The sequence below is a fragment of the Oreochromis aureus genome, linkage group 11, assembly GCF_013358895.1.
Source record: "Oreochromis aureus strain Israel breed Guangdong linkage group 11, ZZ_aureus, whole genome shotgun sequence".
NCBI classification, from domain to species: Eukaryota; Metazoa; Chordata; class Actinopteri; order Cichliformes; family Cichlidae; genus Oreochromis; species Oreochromis aureus.
This window is the reverse complement of record NC_052952.1, coordinates 18,810,579-18,834,127: the sequence shown is the minus strand read 5'-3', so window position 1 is coordinate 18,834,127 and position 23,549 is coordinate 18,810,579. Positions and strand designations below refer to the sequence as shown.

General features: G+C 42.6%; 1 protein-coding gene across 1 annotated transcript in view; it reads left to right on the top strand.

Moving 5' to 3' along the window:
• The first annotated feature begins 976 nt into the window (after positions 1-976).
• The window catches only part of itga8 (integrin, alpha 8), a 42,430-nt gene continuing 19,857 nt past the window's right edge, over positions 977-23,549 (top strand). Inside the window, exons 1-15 of the mRNA XM_031746266.2 lie at positions 977-1,521; positions 1,831-1,961; positions 4,681-4,781; positions 5,500-5,623; positions 7,343-7,404; positions 7,859-7,904; positions 9,840-9,965; positions 11,349-11,393; positions 12,751-12,794; positions 14,186-14,242; positions 14,384-14,436; positions 14,522-14,727; positions 18,141-18,338; positions 22,656-22,701; positions 22,791-22,898. Of these exons, the coding sequence (XP_031602126.2) occupies positions 1,331-1,521; positions 1,831-1,961; positions 4,681-4,781; positions 5,500-5,623; positions 7,343-7,404; positions 7,859-7,904; positions 9,840-9,965; positions 11,349-11,393; positions 12,751-12,794; positions 14,186-14,242; positions 14,384-14,436; positions 14,522-14,727; positions 18,141-18,338; positions 22,656-22,701; positions 22,791-22,898 (1,538 nt within the window). The 5' untranslated portion in view covers positions 977-1,330. The remainder of the gene's footprint in view (positions 1,522-1,830; positions 1,962-4,680; positions 4,782-5,499; positions 5,624-7,342; positions 7,405-7,858; positions 7,905-9,839; positions 9,966-11,348; positions 11,394-12,750; positions 12,795-14,185; positions 14,243-14,383; positions 14,437-14,521; positions 14,728-18,140; positions 18,339-22,655; positions 22,702-22,790; positions 22,899-23,549) is intronic.

The window sequence follows — 23,549 nt, the reverse complement described above, 5'->3', positions numbered from 1 at the left end:
TGATGGCGTTACACAGACTGCAAAAAGCGCAGGACGTCTGGTGCCTCTTCACTCCATCATCCTTCTCGCCATGTCGTCCTGCGAGCGAAACTAAAAGAAACACATCTGCGTCTGCTCCTGTCTGCTCATGTTTTCGATTCTTTATTTCCTCTGTTCGTCTTAGATTTACTTTGAAACAGCTGAGAAAGAACAGAGACATTCCCTGAACCCATTTTCTCTCTGTCACACACGGCCAGACACACAAACCTTTCACTCCTGTACAAAAGGGAAAAAAGGGGGGGATGAGAGATATGCAGACAAAGTCGAACAAGTCTGTGATAATAAAGTAAAATGAAGCAGAGGACACAGGTACACAGGCAGGGTTTGTACAGGTGTGGATGTTTTCTTTTTACCTGTTAGGTGACGGTTAGCACACCTTCTCACCTTTGCGGGGGGAATGAGAAAAAACGCTTCACCTTTGCGCTTCACTGTCTTTTTACAACCCTGCGAGGCTGCCAGGGGAACTTAATTTATCACTAACGTCCCATAAAACTTGGTTTAATTAAAACTAACTTCCCATGATAATAAGAGGCAGTTTGTGGGTTTTCTGTCTTTTTGTTTCCTTCCTTTTATTTTCAATTTAAAAAAGGCTCTGATGTGTGCTGAGCTAAATATATTCTGCTGCGTGGTCTGTCACCTCTTCAAAAGTTTGTTTTTGAAGGAGCGGGGACTTTTTTTCTAAGATATGCAGCCTAACAGCCTAACAAAACTAGCACATACATCGACTTTTCTTTTCTTTTTTCCCTGCAAGTCGACATAATAATTACTGACATAATTACAAGTGATTATTCTCCACGGAAGGAAACGCAGCCCTGTTTAACGGCATGGCTAGCCCGTAAAAGTAGGCTCTAATGTGCTTTAATTTACTAGTCTCTGCGTTTGCGTGCGCACTGGCCATATCTGCGCGTGCTCGGCCCAGTGTTTAATATTAGTTATTGTTTCGGGATGTCTTAGAAAAGCTGCTGTGCTATAAAGGGAGCGGTGACGCGCCAGTCTCTTCTGCGCGCTCAGATGTGGTGTTTTTTTTTTTGTGATGTGTGGGGGGTAAAGTTTTGTGCGGAAGGCGGGGGCGCGGCTGTGTAGTGTGGAGGCTCTGGGCAGACTGGTGGTTTCAGGGTGTCAAGAGTCAGTTCTGGGCGAGCGCAGCAGAGTGCATGAAGGAATCCGGGAGCAGGGAGAGTTGGCGGGCTTAAACTCTGGACTGTGCGAGCAAACCTCACCTGCATCTTGGAATCTCTCTCACCCTCTGTCTCACTTTTTGGGAATAGTGGGAAGCTTGCTGTTCCTTGGGATGGAGCGTGGATGGGACGGTGTTTCATATGCTGGGATGTTTATTCTGGGTGTTCTGTCCGTGCTCTCGTCGGCAAACGGAGTTTTGGGGTTTAACTTTTACGCAGAGCATCCCACAGTTTATAGGGGACCCGATGGAAGTTACTTCGGTTATGCTGTGGACTTCTATCAAGCTACCGCCGACAGCAACACGTGAGTGGCAACATCAGGGCTGAAGCTGTGTCTTGCAGAAGTTCTTCTTAAACTCTACCTGTACAAATTGAACACAATGCCTTACACTAATACTAATAAAATAATAAAGAAAAAGAGTGATGGGGGGAATAAGGAAAATCCATGAGCGTCATTATCTGTCTTACCTCTGACAGATTAAGCAAAAATTGTTCATATTACTATAAACACAAAGGAAAACAGAGTAAAAGGACCTGCCATGTATGAGAGTTTATGCATTGTTTGAAGAGTACATTGTCTTGCATGTGTCTTGGTTTTTCTTTTGCCTATTAGGATCAGTGTGCTGGTTGGGGCTCCCAAAGCCAACACCTCCCAGCCCGGCATCGTGGAGGCTGGAGCCGTTTATTACTGCCCCTGGCCTGGGCCGCCTGAGAGCTGCAGACAGATACCCTTTGACAACTCCAGTGAGTTACCTGAAGCCTGTTTTCTCTCTGTCTTTCTCATTGACCTGAATAAACATGAGGTAGACTGCTGGTTTCTTTGCAGTAAATAGAAAGGATTATCCATTTGAGCTGGACAAAGTGTGAGCCTGTCACAGTCATTGTTTCGTGAGTTCTCATATAAGTGTTTTATTTAATACCAGAGATGAAATTGAACCATCATTTATTTCACTTGTAATAATTCCTTTTAGAATCATTGGTGGCCCCAGATGTTACTGGAATTGAAACCACTGTTTTATAACCTGTGTGTGTCTGTTTAAGTTGGCGCAAGTGTTGTTGGATGAAAAAAGAGGGAGATGAGACATGTGGGTCTCATCAGCTTCCTGTAACAATAAAAAAAAGAAAAAAAAAGTATGGCAGGTTTGCTGGTGGATGTCTTCATCATGTTGATTATGGTATCCAGTATATTATCAACACTAGTGTCCAATCAGCCTTTGTTGGTGAGTCTAATGTCTCTGACACACGCTTCTCTATCTGAGTTGGCATGTGTGTGAGAGAGAGAGAGAAAGAGAGAGAGAGAGAGAGAGAGGAGGGGGTAAACTGAATGCACATGGGAATTTAGTTTCCCTTCGGAAGAAAGGGGGATTGGGCGAGGTCTGCTTTTTATTAGATCTTGAAAATGTAACCCTGTCTCCTTTCCCTCCCCTCCATCAGTCTGTCCCTCTCTCTCTCTCTCTCTCTCTCTCACCTATTACAAGAACTTCTAACATCTTTGTGATGACCACAAAAAGTGAAGTGGAGAAGAAACTGGCTTATCAGTGCTCCGATAGGAGTAACTCTACTCTCTTGTAGTGTTATGGGCAGATCTAACATATCCAACAGGATCCAGAGAAAGATATACATATATATAAACAGCAGATTGTAACTGAATCAACATAAAAACCTTCAGTCCATAAGAAAAAAACCTTTGAAGATGAAGCTGCAGTCGGAAGACATACTGCTGCGGAGATCATATATCTGTCATATTATTATACAACAGTGTGACTATGACTGGATAATTTATCAACGAGCAGCTGATGCGGAAATGCAACTGCTGATAGCTGATCAGCTGATAAAAGCACTGCTTCAGTGTTCTGCGTGAACTACAGCAAGGCTCCATGAAGATAAAGACTGAGATGTTTTGTTTTCTCTAAAGTTAATTACAGTTATTTTTCACCGAGGGGGGTTTAGTTTTAATTTGAAGTGTTTTGGGGGTTAATTTCAGGTTTGAGGGACAGAGGCATAAACCTGGTGGAACAAATTTGTGTGTGAAGTCATGTGTGCATCTTTTCACTACAATGGGGGGTTATGCACGAGTTGATTGATGACCGTGGCCACTGTGGATATTTCTAGAGTTACAGCAGACCCATTCTTACAGGTATAAACCAGACTAGGAGGAGGCACATGCATACACACACTGATGCACACTGTACAAAGTATCCGGAGCAGAGTGCTGAGCATCTGTGTGCACTTGACTGGTTAATGTCCATATATCAACGTCACGTGTGCCTGATTATGCGTGTGCATGGTTTCAGTGACATTATGCAGATGTGTCAAGTCATGCCAGTGAAGTGAAGTGAATAGGAGAGGGGATGACTTGCTATCACAGATTAATGATAGATTGGATGTCTGTATGAGTTAAGAAGTCTGGAAAGTAAAGCCGAATAGTCCACTGCTTCCTGTCTGCTCTGTTGATGCATTGCTACTCAGTTTACCAGAAAAATGATGTTTTCATTTAGAAACACTTAAAAATGATGAATATTTTTGAAATTCTATTTTCCTTTTCCAAGAAGAGATGTAGGTAATGTTCACAGTCGCACAAAATACATGCACATCTGAAAGCAACAGCTCGCATAACCCGATCTTAGTTTTATGCTGTGAAGTTAATCATTCAATACCCTCATCCACTATTACTCAGGCTTTGGGAATAAAAGTGACAGTGATACTTAATTGAACCTGTATTGCCAGCATTGCAATGTTAATGATTACAATCCTTTTTAAAAATGCACACACACACACACACACACACACACACACACACACACACACACACACACACACACATATATATATAATCTAGATTATATATAATCTAAAATGAATCTTGACTGTAGCTGGCAAACTTGTACTGTACATCTGGTTGTCTGTAATTTTAGTGTGTACTTGCTAAAAGAAGGTGTTTAATGAAGAGAGGTCTGCACTGCATGGCTTGACTTTATTAACACTACTTTATTAAACTACCTACAACAGAGCGAAAACAAACATGTACACACACTTAACACCAAATCGGCACATAATTGTAATTCCAATGGGGAACTTCTAATAATGTCCACGTCCATGTGCGCTTGTGGGGAGGGGGTGGGGGCTCTATGTATCTGTGTAGGGTCAGAATGAGTCTCTTAAGTCTTGTTATTTTTTATGAGCTTTAACTTTAAAAAAAAGTCTCTGTAGTTTGACAAATGTCTGTTTGTGGGGGACAGATGTTGTTCTGATGTGTGTTATTGGTCTGTTTATGATGTTGCTGTTTGTTCTTTATTGTATCTAGGGCAAATGTTTTCTGTGCTCACAAGCAGAGCTACAGGCAGCCTCAATTCACACTGACGTGGTCAATATCTCAATATCGCTTTTACTGCCATCCATTATACATTATATCTTTTCTGTACTCTTACAGTACCCTTTATGTCTTTATTTTTTTTCTCCCCAGATAACAGAATGATTAAGGTAAATGGTACCAGAGAGCCTCTGGAGTTTAAGTCGCACCAGTGGTTTGGAGCATCGGTCAGAGCACACAGAGGCGAAGTGGTGGTAAGTGGAAATAAAGTCAGATATTATCTGAATCATTTAACTTATCCCACACAGATTTTCCTTCTACATCCCCCTCTTTCCTAAACACCAAGAAAACTGAAGAAATCTTAACTGATTTCAGATCAAGAGGGCAGACGCACCAGCAAGTATTTCTTCATGGTGACCATATTATATTAAGTCATAAGTTAATAAGAATATCTAAGGTGATTAACTGGTGTGAGAGGATTCAGGTACAAGGGCACTACAGTTTCATGCAAAAGCTGCAAAGATTTGTTCATGAATGGAAATTAAAAAGTTCCATGAAATGGCGTAAGAGCAAGCATTCCTCAGAAATATATCACACTCTGTCTGGGGAAAAGAAATTGTCACCATCAGGGTGGGAGTACAAGACACCACCTTTGCAGACTTCCTGTGGCCAAGTTCTCCGTCATACCTTCCAACATAACTGTTAAACAAATCCAGGTGATATGAGGAGTTTGGCACTCGCGCCGTGATGCACACAGTTTTTGGTTTTTTGTGTATTGTCGCGACGCTGCCGCGGAGCACTTTGTTCTTAAATGTATTTCCTGTAACTGTAATGTCCTTTCTGTTGTGGTTGTATTTATCTGACAGTTGCACTGACAGAAAGGGAATTTCCAAATGGATAATAAACAAAACTAACTGGCCGTCATTTGTTTTTAAAACCGGAATCAAAGTGTGTTTTTTTTTCATTGGGCAGGCATGCGCTCCTCTGTACCACTGGCGGACAGTGAAGATAAGTGGGGAGAAAGACCCCGTCGGGACCTGTTATGTAGCCGTCCAGAACTTCAGCGCCTACGCAGAGTACTCACCATGCAGGACCAGTGAGTCACTCTGCAGCCCTGTCTGGAAATGTTTCCATCAACCTGTTGTTCCTTTCATCCCCTCCTCCCTTTGTTTTCCGCCTCTGCTATCAGGATAAACAGAAAATTAACCACGTCGCGTCGACCAGTAAGGCACCACGATATGACATGACGTATACAAAGTGCATATTTTTCATTTTAGTGGACAGGAAAAAGCTGATGTTCACTAAAATTTCATAAAAACTAACATTCATCATCTGTGATGTTGTTACGCCTGCAGATAGCATTTGGTTAAGTTTTGGTTTTGAGATATATGCCTGAGATTTCCAACGCATATATAAAACGAGCTGCTCGGAGCAGTAATAATCCTCAGTTTCTCTCCCGTGACCATCACAGTCAGGATTACAAAGATATCTGAAAACCTGGACAAACCAAACAAAAACCGTGTGCGTGGCGAGGTCCGGGTAGGGAAGGTAGGGAATTGTGCTTCCGCAATAAATCACTTTCTCTGATGTTTTACAAGTTGCCACAGTAACCTGAAAATATATCCGCGTCACTCTAACAGTTTATCAGACTCTCTCTGTGGCCCTCTTCTTTCTGTCATCAGTTCTGTAAATGGAATTTATGGGATTTTTTTTTTCATTCTCACTTCCTTCCTGCGATCTCTCTCACCCTGTGCAGCGATATGAGCCGGCATTAAACTTTGATAAGGAGAAATGAAGGCTATCAGGTGGCACATCATAAACAGCAGAGAAAACCTAGCCTTTGTTGTCCACACATACACAGACATTCATACTTGTACTCCCTCTGGTAGTTGGTTCAAAGCCGTAAACTCAGCTCTTCCTGAGGAGGGAACGACTGTGCCCTGTTTTGCAGGGGAAGTATTTCTGCGTCATGTTTCTAAGCTTTTTCTTTTTTTGTTTGCTTTATCTTAACGTGTATCTGCAACCATTAAGGCTGTAACACATTGTTTATATGTGCGCTTGTGTAGTTACGCATCATTAAAGGTCACTCCAGGGGGCCACTGAGATGGAGACCAATTTATGATTGGCACATATGTTTTGTGTGTTCATGCGCCGTTAGATGAAGTAATTTAAACAGAAACACACACATCAGTGGCTCTACATTTTTATGTATGCCGTAAGTGCTTGATTATCTTAATTATCTAAATATTTAGTTTTGACAGTAGGGATTTTTGTAGTTGCATGGTTTCATCTATTAGAAGTTATGATTTTGGCACAGTAGAATTCCAGGAAAATGTCTCAAGACAAAAAAAAAGTACCAATTTATTGTTGCACTTCTGGAATATTGTCAGACCATTCAACATTAATACAGCAGAATCATAAATTCCCTCTTTTTAAATTCTAATTCCTGAGAAGACTTGTGCCCTGCATTATTCCCAATGAGACAGTAAAATGCAGCTTGTTCAAAATAAACAAAAAACACTCCTACTAGAGCTGCACTGTGTGTAGGTCTGCGTGCATCCCACTCCACGTGCATTTATCAGTATTTTTCTTGCAAACTTGATGAGGAGGCACCTTTGTGCTTAAGAAAGTCAGTGGAGAACCATGAACTGTTCTTCCCTCCTGTGTGGGTGAGACTTAATTGCTCTCTTTCTCTATCTTCAATCTCAGGTAGTTTCTATGTGCAAGCCAAAAGTACTTCCCTAAAATAAGTAAGATGTTCCTTTGAGTGCTTCTGCTGTTTCAGTCTTTGCATGTGTGTTCATGTTGCTTGCAGATGATCCAGACCCAGAGGGACAGGGATTCTGCCAGGCTGGTTTCAGTGTGGATTTCACCAAGGTATGGACTGCAGCAGCAGTTACACTTTATTACCCAAAAACCTTCTGCACACAATTTGTCGCTTCTCAGAGTTCACGCAGAGAAGACTCCCGTCAAACTTTATGGGCACTGGGAAGATCAGAGCGCATTTGTCCCCAGAGAAGCATCCACGCCCCATGTGACCCATCGCCTCCTAACACAATAGACCAGACACACATAAACACACTAACATATACACACGCATTCTTTCACTGTATAGTCAGTATGAACCTTGACCTTTCACTCATGGTCCGGCCTTACCTTCCTCACGTACAGGAAGCTGTCGTTCTCTTCAGGATGTCAGAAGGCAGCGGGAATCATATGGGCACATTCACACAGCTATACACATTTTATAAAACTCTAGTCAAACTTGCACAATTTATTTAATAACAATTCCTCCAATATGACTAACCCTACTTAATTGTATTTATTCCAGGAAGGAAAGCTGGTGGTAGGAGGACCTGGAAGCTTTTACTGGCAAGGTAACTGAAACAGAAGTGTGTAAGCCTTTGTTTGCTCTCTCTCTTGCAGTGATTTCATCAGTGGGACAGTGTTCAAATCAGAGAAAAGAATGGAGATGAGTTTAGCAGTCGGGACAGCCCACCTACACACATATGCACACTGGACACACTTTCCAAATCTTACCTAAGCGAAGGTGGAAAAAAATGCGTCCCTTTCTCTGCAACCCTTTTATATTCGCTTTTCCTTTCCTCCTTTTTTTTTTTTGTACTTAATGCGTCGCTCTGTCTGTAACAGTGTAACAGGAAGTGGGTGTTTGGGCTCTGTAATGAGCTGATCAGGGGGTAATGGAGTGGAGGAACTGCCCCTCTGCTCCTCAGAGGAGCTTGGAAAAGCTCTGACGGGAGAGGAAGAACCTCAAGCAGAGGCAGCAGGGTTGAGAAAGACAAAGGAAAGGGGTGGCAGAGAGAGAGAGCAGACAGGACGGCCTGAGTGATAGAGGCCGGCGATGGAGATGACAGAGAGAGAAGTGATGGAGTATGTTGATGAGAGTCAGACACAGAGCGAAGAAGCAGAACGATTTATCTCCTTGATAAAGTCAGAGCTGAGGTCAGTCAGATTGCTGGATATGCATGGGTAGTCTAAGCAGAGGGATGAAGTGTCTTAATAGGTGTAGACACAGCTTGAGTGTGTCGTAGTTAAGCTGTGGAAGTGTAGCAGTACTCCCCCTACTCCAGGTGTTAGAGTGTGTGTGTGCGTTACCCAACATCGTGCAGCTGCTTGCAAGGAGAAAGGACACAATTATTCATCACTTGAACAAACTCATTTCTCTTTACTTTCTTTGTAACCTAATGATCTTCGACCTCTGAGGCACATCAGCTGCTTTTAAAAAAACAGAATAACATAAGACATAATGTGTTTTTCAAAAAAGAGAGAAAGGAAATAGATTCATTTTTTTAATTCAGAGATACAATGATTACATATTGTTAAATAATGAATGCTGTGGCATAAAGGACTGCACTAGACAGACATCATACACACCCTAATGGACTGCTCTCTCTCTCTCGCCGTGCCCTCAGCACTGGCACGGCAGCCTGCCTCCAGTTAAAACACTTCCTCCAAATGTTTATAAAAGCACTCAGCCTGGATTTTATGGCCTCTAATATACAACAATTATCTTCAGCCTTCAGCTTGATTCATCCTCCAACAAACTCACATAAAGCCTTGTTATCGCTGAGTGAAAAATAACTCGAAATTAGCAGCACTGATTTATGCATCTCTGTTAACAGTTTATCTCCTCAATCAGGTTGTAGTTTAATAATGAGTCGACACGGTGATATGAGATAAAGCCAGCACGGTGTGAGAGAGAGGGAGGATGAAGGGCTGCGAGAGGAGCTGAAGGGAGGGTTAAGAGGGCACATTTCCCTCCCCATCAGTACACACACATTAAGGAGGATTTATGGAAGGCTGAAGGCGGCCATAGATAAAATCATTTGTTTGTCTGACCTCTTGTTCTACAGCAGAGGAAGGGTGTTGTTTGTGTGCGCACACCTATAATTCAGAAACCTTGTGATGGAGAGGGCAGGATTTTTCTTGGGAGTTTTTAAAGGCGTATTGGCCAAACATTTCAGCTTTTTGTTCTGCAAGCACTAAGATGTGTAAGTGTTTCTGCCTCTGAGAGGATTGTGCGCTGTCTGTGTCTTTCATGTGGAGCGAGCCGTCCAGCTCCAGCAGTTATCTGCAACTGTGGACAGCAGGGCTCCCTACGTGGAGTCTGAGCTTAAACCGCTGCCTATAAACAGATGTGGCTTTCAGATTGTTTGTTTTTCTCCATCCGTGTGTGTGTGTGTGTGTGTGTGTGTGTGTGTGTGTGTGTGTGTGTGTGTGTGTGTGTGTGTGTGTGTGTGTGTGTGTGTGTGTGTGTGTGTGTGTGTGTGTGTGTGTGTGTGTGTTTGCAGGTCAGGTGATGACAGCAGGGATAGCCGAGATACTGAATGGCTACTCTTTAAAGGCAGTGCTGAGACAGGTTTCGGGAGAGAAACACACAAGAGCTGCTGAAGACACACACGACGACAGCTACCTTGGTAACATGCATTAACAAACACACACGCAAGCTTACATTCAGGTCTATAATTATTTAGACAGTTTTTGTAATTGTTGCCCCTGTACACCACCAAAGTGGATTTTTAAATCAAACAATCAAGATTTAATTAAAGTTTAGAGTTTCAGCTTTAATTCCAGGGGTTTAACAAAAGTTTACTATTCATTCTTTAAGAGTTACGGCCATTTTTATACACAGTCCCCCATTTGCAGAGGCTCAAAAGTAGCTGGACAGCTGACTGACAAGCAGGTGAGGTTGTTCTCGCATCATTTTAAGTTAAACAGAAATTAAACGCAGAGCTTTCTTGTTTATCTTTTCAATGAAACTCTTAATATGAGGTCCAAAGAGATACAAGTGAAGGAGGGTATCATTTGGCTGAAAAAGCAAAATAAACCTATCAAACACATAGCAAACACCCTAAGAGAGTGGCCAAATTCACAGTCTGGTACATTCTTAAAAAGGAGTGCACTGGTCAGCTCAGCAACACCTTGAGGCCTGAATGACCGCAGAGGTAAACCTACTGCAGGATTCTTTGTTTGGTTGAGAAAAAAGCCCTTAAAAACATATCACTAAAGCAAAAACATTGTGTCTTTCTGATAGTCTGCAATAAAAAGACTTTCATGATGGAAAGTCAAGAGGCTTTGCAACACAGTGCAAACCACTCTTTACACTCAAGGACAAGAAGATCCGATTTGACTGTCAGATGACATTTAAAAGATGCTGAAAGCATTGCGAAGGAGAGAAACAGCTCATGATCTGAATCATACCACATCATCTGTGAAACATAGTAGAGGCAATACTATGTTATGGTCATGTATGGCTGCCAGTGGAAGTGGGTCACTAATGTTTATTGATATAACCACTGATAGAAGTATCAGGATAAAATGTGAGGTGTACGGGGCTGTGCTCTCTGCTCTGACTGAGACAAATCCAGCGAAACTGATTGGACGATGATACTAAAACAAAGTGCAAAAGTGACCCAGGAGTTTGTCATGGCAGAGAAATGGGATATTCTTCAGTGGCCAAGTCAGTCACATAATCTCAACCCTACAGAGTGTGTGGTTCATTTATTGAAGACCGAGAGACTCAGAAACAAGCAGCAACTGAAGGTGGCAGGATAAATGGAGGAAGCAGAGCTCTTCATGGCTTCTGTACTTCAGACAGTAATTGACTGCAAACGATTTTCATTGAAGTATTAAAAAAAACCTTCATGTTTTAAATTAGTTCATTTTCCCTGTTACGTTTGAGCCTCTGGAAATGTCGGAATACTTATGGACCCAACTGTATGAACAAATCATAACACAGTTGATAATATTAGACAACTGCAATTGAATTATAACCACATGTGCAACTGATTTCTCCGTAGGTTACTCTGTGGCAGTGGGAGAGTTTACAGGAGACTCTGAACAAGGTGAGAAATCCAAGAATTCATTAGATTTGAGGAACCTCCTGAGAACATCGGCAGTCTCTCCTGCAGCGCCGTCTAAAACGTTGCATGTTTGCGCTTTCTCTGAGCGACAGAGAGTGGACAGCTGTGTGACTTTGCCTTTGTCTGAACTTAGCGGCAGTAATTAAAACTGTCTCTGTACGTCTGGGTCATGACCCTGAGTGGACAGGACTTCAAGGACTACTGATAAAGGGCTTTCCTGTCCTCCATTTGGAGTGATTAGAATGATTATTGGCAGACTCTGCAAACCTCTTCATGTCTAGAGTGGGTCCAGAATCTCGTCTGGACTTGAAATATTAGGTGAAAAAGCGCTCAGGCATGCACACATCATTGTTTTATAAAGGATTTGCAGGTGGGGAAAAGTGCCTTTGAATTTATCTTCAGCTTTTCAAATGTGTGCTTTTTAGAGCCAGAATAAATTCATATAAGTTGTGAGTAATAGAAATGTACAAATCTTTTTATTTTTTAAGTATTGTACCGCTTAGATACGCTCTGGTATATAATCGTGGGTTCACTTCAGGTGCTGCTAAAGTTCTTTTTGATGCCATAACTTTGTGTGTGTTTCAAACGGGACAATTTCAACCAAAACGAAAAGGAAAAAAAAAGAAAACAAAATGTTTCCAGCCACAAATTGGTTTAAAAAGTCACCACATCACTTTTTAAACCAATTTTTTTGCTTCCTCTTTAAACAGCGTCACCACACGGTTTCACGTTAGCTTTATACACCCCCCCCCCCTCCCTAGTGTCGCTTTGCTAATCAGCATTTAGTGGGATTTTTACGGGACAACCTTGTGTTTACATACCCCCATACCAACCCTGCAAAGGCCCTGAACCGCCTAAAGCGCAACACATGTCAAAGAGTCTTAAAGAGAGCCTAAAGAGGTTACACATGGCTGCTGATGCACTGTGTTGTGGTACAAAGCTTGTTGTGGTCTTGTTCCCTAAACCCTCTTCAGACTGGAGAACTGGTTGTAACTGGGAGCTCTGAGTGAAGATGAAGCTGAGAATTGCTGGTTAATAGGCCCGTGGTTCAGCCTGTTGAGTACAGCCAGAAGGCAGGAAGTGGGGACTCTGTCTTCTCGCTCTGGGTGGGACCCTCAGATCGTCACTTTAAGTTCACAACACTGCACTCATCAATCAATACACACGCAGAGCCCGAGCACCCAATCACTCACTTTGTTCTCTGCAATACTTGGCTGTGAGGTCGGTGGGGGTTTCAGGCTTTTGAGACAAACCTCTGTCACTTTTTTTCCCCCGTCTTTTCCGCTGTGCATCTTTCTCGCACTAATTTGACTCTTTGCTTTATTTTTATGTCTTCCAGAGCTGTTAGCTGGAGTCCCAAGAGGAGCGCAGAACTTTGGATATGTGAGTATGGACGGACAAGCCAATTAGAATATCGCAGTTTCATTTAAAAACAACCAACTGAGAGACAAAAGAAAAATAAAACAGTGGGAAGCCCAGCAAATATAGAGGCTTATTTAAAGTAAGTTAAATATTTTAATAAGAAGAAATCTCATATGCTATAGCCTTCACAGTCACCAGACCTCGAATCAACTTATTGCATATGTGGGATTTTTGACGCTTTTCTCCACCGTGACCAAATACTTTTCAAAGAAATATCTTAGAGAAGAGTGATGTTCATTCAGTTGAGTGCCAGTGACTTGTCGACAGATATCTTAGATATAATTGGAGGCTCGGTAGCCTAATAAGACATTTCATGCAGATGTTTCCTTTAATTTGTCTTGCATCTGTATTCCATCTGCATGTAAACTTTTATTGTGAAGATGTGTGAAAAACCTGCACTCAGACACAAACATGCACTCATGAAGTCTTTGAAATTTGTCTGCTGACACAGAAATCTACTTATGTATGTGCATACTCCAGTAAACTTTAGTTTGCCTCTTTTTCTTGTATGGGAACTTGTCCTCGGGGCTCACTGTGTCAGTCCTCCGTAATGACACACAGCTTCTGCTGCATATGAAGGCCAGTGGCCCCACGTAACCCCGCTAGCCCTCTTTGACACATAAACACACACACACACGACCCGTGACAGTGTGTTCCTCGTCCCGACATTGTAGTTGCTGCAAGACTGTCCCTTGGTGTACAGACTGGATGCCACAGAGTAGGAGGATGTAGCTGGTAATTGGTGCAGTAGATGGAGTGATGCAGGTAGACCTGACAGTGGAGCAGCTGTCAGTCCTGATCAGAATCTCTCTGCAACATATTTGACAACTGAGAGCAAAGGAAAATGAAATCTCAAGTTGTTGATTTAATATTTCTTTTTACACGTCCTCATCTGTCTGTGTTCATAAGTCTATCCCTCTTTAGTACATCTCTGAGACATGTGTGATTGGGTCAGCTTGTATCCTCCACATGTGAGGGGGTGTGTGTGTGTGTGTCTGTGCATGTGTGTGTATGTGTTGCCTCCGGCTTCCTCCATGTGGTTGTTATTTCAGTTCTTATGAAGGAATTCTCAGCCTTCCCCCCTTTCCTCCATCTCTCCCTGCAACCAGGGTTAGAATGGGGGGGGAGAAAGATGAGGGGAAAATGGTAAAAGCACAAAGAGGATGGTGGTGGGGGAGGGAGGGAGGGGGGGAGGGGGGTGTTCGGTTAAATAAAACAGTTTTTTATGCGGTTTCTGACTTTTTTCCAACATTCTTTATGTGCCTGTTTGTCAGACTGCTTCACCATGTTTACTGCTCTTACACTGGGGGGACAAAGCTCGGTGCCTTATTAGTTATGCCTGCTTGTTTTAGGTGGCGATGATCAACTCCACCAACATGACGTTCATCCAGAACTTCACAGGGGAACAGGTAGGGCCATCAACACGTCACAGTCTCAGACTATCACATATACGAAGCAGCGTATTTGAAATTAGCATTAGAAGAAAGTCATGCAGCTTTGTTGGGGTTTGGTTAAAGTGCTATAGCCTTCCTTCGTTGTCTGTCCATCAGATGGCCTCCTATTTTGGCTACTCTGTGGCTGTAACTGACTTAAATGGAGATGAGTAAGTAGAAAACCTCACGGTCACTGCAGATGCATACACTTTCTATTCTATGTACGATCACTAATTCTTCACCCTACCCTCCCAGGACAGATGACGTGCTGGTTGGAGCACCCCTTTTCATGGAAAGAGAGACGGAGAGCAAACCCAAGGAGGTGGGCAGGGTATACCTGTACCTCCAGCTGGCTCCACTCACTTTTTCTGAACCTGTCGCTCTCACCGGCACCTACACTTTTGGACGCTTCGGCACAGCTATCGCACCGCTAGGAGATGTCAACCAAGATGGATACAATGGTAGGTCTGAGACTTTCCAAGTCAAGGAGAAAGGAAAAGAGAAAAAAAGATAAATTGACATGGATTAACTTAATCAGAAAAATGAAAAGATACAAGTAGAGCTATGGAAGGGGACAGATATGGAGAAGAGAAAATTTGTTTGATTAGATTTTTCCTAAACCTGAATGAGCCTTCTTTTATGGGCCAATATTTTCAGGTTAACATGATAAAAGAACAAATCTTTTTTTCTGTTCCTGTGCTGTTTGCATGGTTATGTCACTGGCTGAGGAAATACTATCAGATGCTGCTGTGTGAGAAAACCTAAAGTTCTCCTGCCAATCAGGAAGTGTAGTGATGAAAGGTTGTCCGTGTGAGTGGTGTCTTCCTGTGACGATCCGCCAAAGGCCATGTGTCTATGTGTGTCTGAGTTATTTTTAGCTCACCAGATGTGCCCTGAGATAAAATCATCTGGGAGTTTTTGTCCTGCAGCCCGGAGTTCATTCCTCTTCGATGTGTTTGTTTTATCCTCACATTGATTGTACAAATACAGCCACACACACACACACACAAATGCAAACCATGCAGCCTGGAGCCCAAATGTTCTACAAAACTAAGGCTTGTTGATTGCGGCTATAAAAAAAATTGAATGAATGAAAGCGCATCTAAGCCTCTTTTCACATCGATCCCACTGATTTGTCCTTTATTTATCCATGGACAGCATGTGTTAATGAGCCTACCACGCCTTTAAAGTCATTAACCATTAGATCAATAACCACTGGATCAATACTGATGGTTTTTCAGAGTAGAAATGTAAATAACATCTGCTCTCTGTTAGCGTGCGTCTCTGAGGGGCACTGATGTGACCTGAGATCTGCCTCCTGAAGTGCCATGGAGACAAAGTACTTACTGAGAGTTAATCTATTGAGTGCACATCCACGTCTGTGCATGATTTCATTATTCAGTATTATAGTGTAGAATCGCAAAGGAGGGACTGTGATCAAGGCTTTCAGCGGCTTTCCTTTGCTAATGTCAAACCGAAACAGTGGACTATACCTGTGCCCTCGTGTGTCCATATATAATCAGAAACAGACCGCTTTCTTTCTCTCCGATGAGCTCTTCCACTTCATGATCATCACTCCATTTCCAAGATTCTTCTTAAAAGTGGAACCATACCCATTTTGTCTCATCTCCGTGGCTTTACTTGCTGTCAACTGTCAACACTTTGCAATTTAGCTAATTTCATTTTCCATGTGGTTTCTTTTGTTTTTCATTTTTATCGGCCAACGCTGTCAGTATTTCTCACAAAGCGTCGGCCTGTTTTTGTCTGAGAAACAGTTCTGTAGTTTTGGTCTCAGTGATCACAGTGGGTGTTCGGTGGGTGTTCTTGATGCTCTTCTTTTTGCTGCACATTCTGAGATGTTGTTGAGCAATGCCCATGAGTGACTTTCACATTATGTGAAGTCTTTAAAAAAATTTTCTTAACTCAGCTATTCAGTTATGTACACATACCCACACATAGACATGCAGACTCTCACACAGGCTCATATATACACTTGCACACACACATGGTTGCATTTATCCTCTCTACCCCACAATCTGCTTCATGTGGAACTAGTTGTTTAGACTGAGAGAGGGGGGGTCCGGAGACAAACAGGATATCTCGAGGTGCTTGGACAGTTACAGTGCTAATGGGTACTTTAATACAGGATGGTGCGACACAGAAATTTAGAGGTAAAACAATAAACTCAAATCTGCTTCTACTTCATCTACACAGGAGCTTACTGTATCCTATTGCTTATATCTCTTTCTTTGCATTTAGACCCCCCTTTCCTTTACAGATACTTACTTCATTAGTCACACCTTGCTAGTACCAAGTTGGTTCTTTTTACCTTCAGATCTACCTTAAATCTTCATGGCATAAATTCGACAATCTGCTTGAAACATTCCTCAGAGGTTTTGGTCCATATTGACATGATTATATCACATAGTTGCTGCAGATTTGTGAAGTCCGTGATGCAAATCTGCCATCTCACCACATCCCAAAGGTGTTCTATTGAGATTTGGCAAGATGCTTTCATGTCCACGCTTTCATGTTGTTTAAACCAGTTTTTGCTGTGGAAATCGAGACTCATCAGACCAGGTAACGTTGTTCCAGTCTTCTGTTGTCCGGTGTTGGTGAGCACGTGCTAACTGTAGCCTTAGTTTCCTGTTCTTAGCTGATGGAAGTGGCACCTGGTGTGGGCTTCTGCTGCTGTAGCCCATCTGCTTCAAGGTTCAAAGTGTTGTGCATTCAGAAATGCTCTTGTGCATACTTTGGTTGTAACCAGTGGGTATTTGAATTGCTGTTTCCTTCCTATCAGTGCAAAGTAGTCTGGCAACTCTCCTCTTACCTCTGACATAAACAAGGCATGTTTATGTCAGAGTGTGGGAAAATCTCAGTATATCAGCACTTTCTGAAATCCTCAGCCAACCATCCTAACTGGTGCTAACATCCATACTATGTTCAAAGTCGCTTAAATCACCTTTATTCTCCATTCTGATCACTCTCAGTCTGAACTTCAGCAAATTGTCTTGACCATGTCTACACCTAAATGCATCGAGTTTGCCTTGTGATTGGCTGATTAGATATTTGTGGTAACAAGCAGTAGAACAGGTATACCTAATGAAGTGGACAGTGAGTGTATATATCTACATGTCTGAAGAGATTTCTAAAGGAAAGGTTAATATTTTGGTGAACGATGTGCTTATTTGCTTTCCTCTTGAGAGTCAAATCAGAAAATATGTTCCAGAGTAACAAAATACACCTACCTACTTTTTACACTTACACTTTACACTTAGAGTACAATATTTCATCCAAGACGTTAACAGCTAAATGCAACAAGTTGTTTATGCACTGTTTTAGAAGGTTAAAGCATATGGTGGTAATGACTCCAATTTAGAGGTGCTGGTAGGCAGGTTTGTTTACATTTAGCCAGGTTAACTGCTATGCTCCGGTTTTCATCTGGCCTCTCACCCAGTGACAGCTAAGATAGGCTCCATCCCTGCCATAACCCTAAGCATCAGGATAAACAGATAAGAAAACGAGTTAATGTTTTTTTCCTCTGTTTCCATGACTTGGTACCTTGTTCCATTTCCTATTTAAACAAATATTTCCCATGCTGAGCATAACATAAACAGTGTTTATAGAGATAAGGATAGATAAAGCTGAGCCAAGATTAAAAATAAATTTGTAAAAAAAGTTAAAAAAACAAACAAAAAAAAGACGTAAGTAAATGGCCTAGCTGTCATGATCGCTCAGTTTAAGACGGTCAAGCTCTTTTCCTTTCCTCTTTCCATTTCCTTGTACCTGTATCATTTCCTCTGCTCCTGTCTCAAAGGGACTTTAACCCCGTTGATGTCTAAACCATGCGAATGTGTGTGTTGTTATCCTTCAGACGTGGCAGTGGGCTGTCCATTCGGAGGTGAGGAGCGTGGAGGGAGAGTATTGATCTTTAATGGCAACAAAGACATATCCACACAAGGTATGACGCTCAGCCAGGAGCTGAGGGCGGCCCACGCCCCCAGTGACAGTTTGCCTGGATTTGGATTCACTCTGAGAGGAGGCCAAGATGTGGACAACAATCAGTACCCTGGTAAATACTCAACAAATCAGCCCGTCTGTACTCAGCTCCCCGTGTTATAATCAAAATTCTCTCTCAGGCTCGCATTCTTTCGCTTCTCGACTTTCCTTCCAGCTCCTCTCATTACAGCCTTCCTCCTCTTCATTCTTAACCTCCACATTTCACAGTTCCCCCATGCACCCCTCCACTAGCATCTCCATGTTCTCCCCTTTTTTTGCTTTCCTCCTTTTCTCTGGTAAAGTCATCAGAAGCGGGTATAGGGATGTGTGCCATGAACTGCTGCCGCATCCATTCTTTAGGGATTTACAGTACTCAAGTAGGAGAGAAGACATGAGAGTGGGAGAAAAAAAAAGAAGCATAATAACACATTCTCCTCATGTTCAGTCTGCCAGACCTACAAGCCTCTGTGTATAACCTCAAAACTGTGCGCAGACAAAGCAGCATTCAATCAACTTACATGCAGCAACTCCCTATCCTTTTTTGGCACCTTCTTACTATACCACACACCTTCACCTTATGTCTTCTGAAAATAATGTCAAAACTAAACTGGAACACACAGAAAAGGGGGGCATTTTGGAGGTTTTTGTAGAACACACAAGTTTCTAGTCCACCAAAAAGATTTGAAACAAAGCAGGTCTGTAAAACCACGCTTTTACTACCTCATTTTCTCCCCAATTTGGAGCCATTCTGCTCTTTGCTTAAAGCTTCCACAGATTGGGCTGAAAATGAGAATTTGTTTAGTTTCACCTTTTGTCTTTGCCCCCACCTACCCCCTCTTTGGCGGTTTCCCTTTTCATTCTGCTGCAATAACAGATTTCTTCATTCCACAAACAGGATACAAAGGGAAATAATAACGCGCAAGTTCACATGCATGGCTTGTGATCAGTTTCACTGGCAGCTAGCAGAGTGTATGTTGAGCACGGGCCAGGCTCCAGGTCATAGTTAGACCTGCGCAGACCCACTGCAAATCAGAGATCAGAATTAAAAACAGTGTACAATAAATACACACGCAGGAGTTACAGGTTAAAACTGGCGGAGGCCCTTTGGGAGGAGCACGTAGAGAAGAAACTCATGGGTGGCAAAGCTTTCTGCCAACACACACACAAACATGCCGTATAAACACGCGCGCACACAGACGTGCAGGGCTCGTGTCGTCTGTCATTAGAGAGCCTGCTGACGGAAGTGAGGCACACACACGCGCACACGGTGTGTCGTTGGCAGGCTAGTAAAGTCACACTGTTCAAAGGAGCCTGAGACGTTTGATCAGCATTATGAGAGGACTGCAAAGGCGTCTGGGAGGCCTGCTACAGCTGCCATGTGCTCTCATCGTGATTAAATGTCATTAGTCGACCACAGGAAGAAGGATGATGACTGTGCTCCAGTTTTATGGATTTTTATCTTCAAGAATCATTTCATATATTTGTCTTTGCATTTCAGGTCAAGCAGCGCGGAACTAAATGAAAGGTAGATAGGACGAAACCTGAAAAAGCAGGCGGTACAGGGATCAAAATAACACACACAGCTTACCGCTTCAAATCAAGCTTCATTAAATCACAGGCATATCTGATCAGAGCACAGACTTGACATTTTGTGCAAAAAGGCCGGGGTCAGTTGTGTATCTTAAGGGTCACATTGCCTTCGGATGCAATTTCGGTTTCATTTAACGGGTTAAAGGCCAAAAACTGACAGCGTTTACCTGGCAATCACTCACTGAAAGACTTTTTGATTCGTGTTTATTTGGTTGGAAAGTGCAAAATTGATTAAAGGCCTCCAGTTCAACTCGAATATTTGGCGCCCATTTTTATTGTCATTTCATGCATGATACAGGGCCTTGGTACAGCCACTCAGTCTAGCACAGGTTACACTTCCTTCTAAGTTACTTTCCTCTGACTGGCTGCCCCTCTCAGGTTTTTTTGAACAGCAGCTGGGTGGTGCTTCAGTGTCTGAGATCACCATATTAAGGATTTACCCTCTCAGTGACACGTCACAGAGCCTAGAAAGTAACAAAAACTGTCTGAAACAGAGCATTTAGAGTAATCTGAGCTTTTGGCACACCGGGATTACTATCTCTGATGTGTTTAATATAAACCACCTCTTTAACAGTACTGTGTATATATGACAAAATAAATAAAAGCACTAAGTGTGTAATAGGTGCAGTTTGAACAAAACCTGCCATACCATGCAATCCAGAAAAAAATCCAGGCAATTACCCTGCTCTGTGGTGTAAAAATAGTGTTTCAAATATGTGTAATGGCTGGCAGTTTATTGAATTGTCCTAAAATACCACACATGAACCCAAGAATGAGGAAAACCTATCTCTCTCTCCGAAAAACCACCTCTTTTTCCACTGAGAGCCACTGATCTTTGGCATTTCATCATCGTGTCTGATCCCCCGCAGCTTTCAGGGCATACATCCACTGACAGCTTGACAGTCTGTCTAAACTCTGGATGGAGGTTGTGTTTTCACAGCCCAGGATGGACACCATCAGCTAGCAGCTCAGTTACCGAAATCATACCTGCACCTAGAGATGCCCTCGTTGAGTGATGCAGCCTGCTCGCGTGTGGCTATGGCTCAGCGGGTCTCTGTACACACACCAACCTCAAATCAACAGTGGTGGGCAAGCTTTCCTGTGTATACGGAAATGGAAATGACATGGAAAAGGAAAGTAGGCCGTTGGTTGATTTAGCTCCGGATGAAGCCATGTGCAAACTTAAACTCTTAACCCTGAAGGCACCCTATCCTCAAATAAGCCTCATGTCATGCGTCTTTTTTAGCAAACACAAGCATTAAAATAAAGCAGCCAGCTGATGACATGAGTGGAGTTACATTTTCCAGGTTACATAACTGCTACAGTTGGATGGGCTCTCACCTCCTTCTCTGTTTCTGCTAAAAAACACACCTTCTTCTGATGGCTTTCACAGATTGTGATTTAAAAGCCAAACATCATACTTTTCTGTCTACACCTCACCTTCTTCTGCTTTTTTCCCCCCTCCCTTCCCAAACTCCAAAATACCAACATCTTCACATCCGTCCTCATTGTAGGATTTTTAGTATAACACACACATATGTACACACACACACACACACACTTACATAGTGACAAAGCATACCCCAGGAGAAAAGAGACAAGGCCTAAATGTTTAATGCTGTGGTTTCAGGGGGACTCTGTGACTGCAGCCAAAGGCAGAAACAGATGTGCCTCGCTCAGATTCAATTAGTCCCTTTCTTCTTAAATACACAGGAGAGGAGTGGCACAGCAAATGACAAGCGAGGGTTACAAGACTACACTTCCACTTGCTTCCATCCGTTGTCCTCATGCAGCAGGTTACCACAACACGAAGGGGCTGATAGTTGATATTAGTGCTGAAATAGTCAGCTGATTAATGATGCTATCAGCACAAAACTGATTAAGTGTCTCTCGCTGTTTGTCTTTACAGTTTTGTTATGATATATCAAAGAAATTCTAGATGGAATCTGAGATGCTGCAATTTTTCCACCGTGGAGATTTGAACTTTTGCCCTTATACCCAACCATGGAGACTAAATTATTTAAAGGCCCAACATTAATAAACTAATCATAAGAATAATAAGAGATTAATTAATAATGAAAATAGTCATTTGCTGTAGCCCCCCGTGGCCTCTCGCTGTGCAGTCTCTCTCAACATCACACGGCTTAGGTTTCGGCTGCATCTGGCAGCGTTGGCTTGCATCCATTAAGTGCCTCTCTTCAGTTTCACATTGTTTTAATCAGCTCTCGTGTGTGTGTGTATATGTCCGTGGCGGCGTGTGGCTTTCATCGGTATGTGTCCCCCGACCGCAGCCATTAAATACCGGCTCCATTTTAAACTTTGAGAGCCAATTAAAAGTGTGTGTTCATCACAAATCCCATGAAAACAAATAAAAATCACATATAGATGAAATCTGGTGCTGCTTGCAATTAGGAGTCGTTGCTACGCGGGCTGTTGGGAAATGTTGCTGTTTAGCGAAATGTGATTGGAGCCTTGTGAGCTTTCTAATGGCCCTGGAATGCAGCGTGGGGTCCCTGTCTGACAGCACACACGCACAGGGAAAGCACACGCATGACACAGCCGTGCAAACGCTGTTTGTGAATTTAGTCTGAAGAGGGTCATGTGTGAAAGGCAAAGCAACGCGATATCAGAATATCAATTCTGTATGACAGTCTGAGTGTGTGTGTAGCTGATTTGTGTGTAGTTGATTTGAGAAGTCTGTGTCTGATGAAGATTGCTGGAGACCTTGAAATCAGTCCCATCTGTGGCATTCTTTGAAGCTCTCTGCTTGCTCTCTCTCTCTCTCTCTCTCACTATGCAGATCTGATCGTGGGGGCGTTTGGCGCGGGCAAGGTGTCAGTGTACAGGTGAAACACCAAAAAATGTGCAAGACTCCCAAGTTTTTGGATTTTGGATCGTCTTACAGGTATGCATTTGTTTGTTTGTGTATATGCAGGTCTCAAGCTGTAGTATCTGTGGAAGCTGAAATGATCCTGACTCCCAAAATCCTTAATCCCGACGACCGACAGTGTCACCTGCCTCAGATGAATATCATGGTTACCTGGTAAATACAGCGTCTCTTATACCAATTCATAACTATGTATTAATATAACATATCCTGGTCAAAGAAAAGTGACACATTCTTATTTTGATGGACCACCTTCTGCTGATGACGCATTCACAATGGCATTGTCTCGATAAGCTTCTACACTGTTACAATAATATTCTCCACTATTTCACAACCTGAGCCTGATGAATCTCGGCATTACCATATACAGATGTGGCCCTGCCATCCGGGAAGAAAAATCTGCTGATGGAAAAACCTGATCAGTCTGTATATTCAGATAGTTAAACTGGCCCCACTGCCCCCACAGGCTTGTATGACAGCCACTAGACGGGGCAAAGTTGTGTGTGAACACAATCCCTGAATAGCGCTCATAGGTGTGGTTAGTTTACAGGTGGGTTACAAAAGTTATGCAGTTTCTTTTTTATTTGTTTTTTTTTTTTCTTTTTTTACTAACACTGGATTTTTTGCCAAAATCCAGTGTTAGTAAATCTGGCCTCAGGCGTGATGGGTGTATCACTCCATCTCTCTTCTTACCCCGGTGCACCCATCACTCTGGAACAGGGTAAATCTGGACTCGGCAGACCACGTGAGCTTTTTCCATTGCTCCAGAGTCCAATCTTTATGCTTCCTGGCAAATTGAAACTTTTT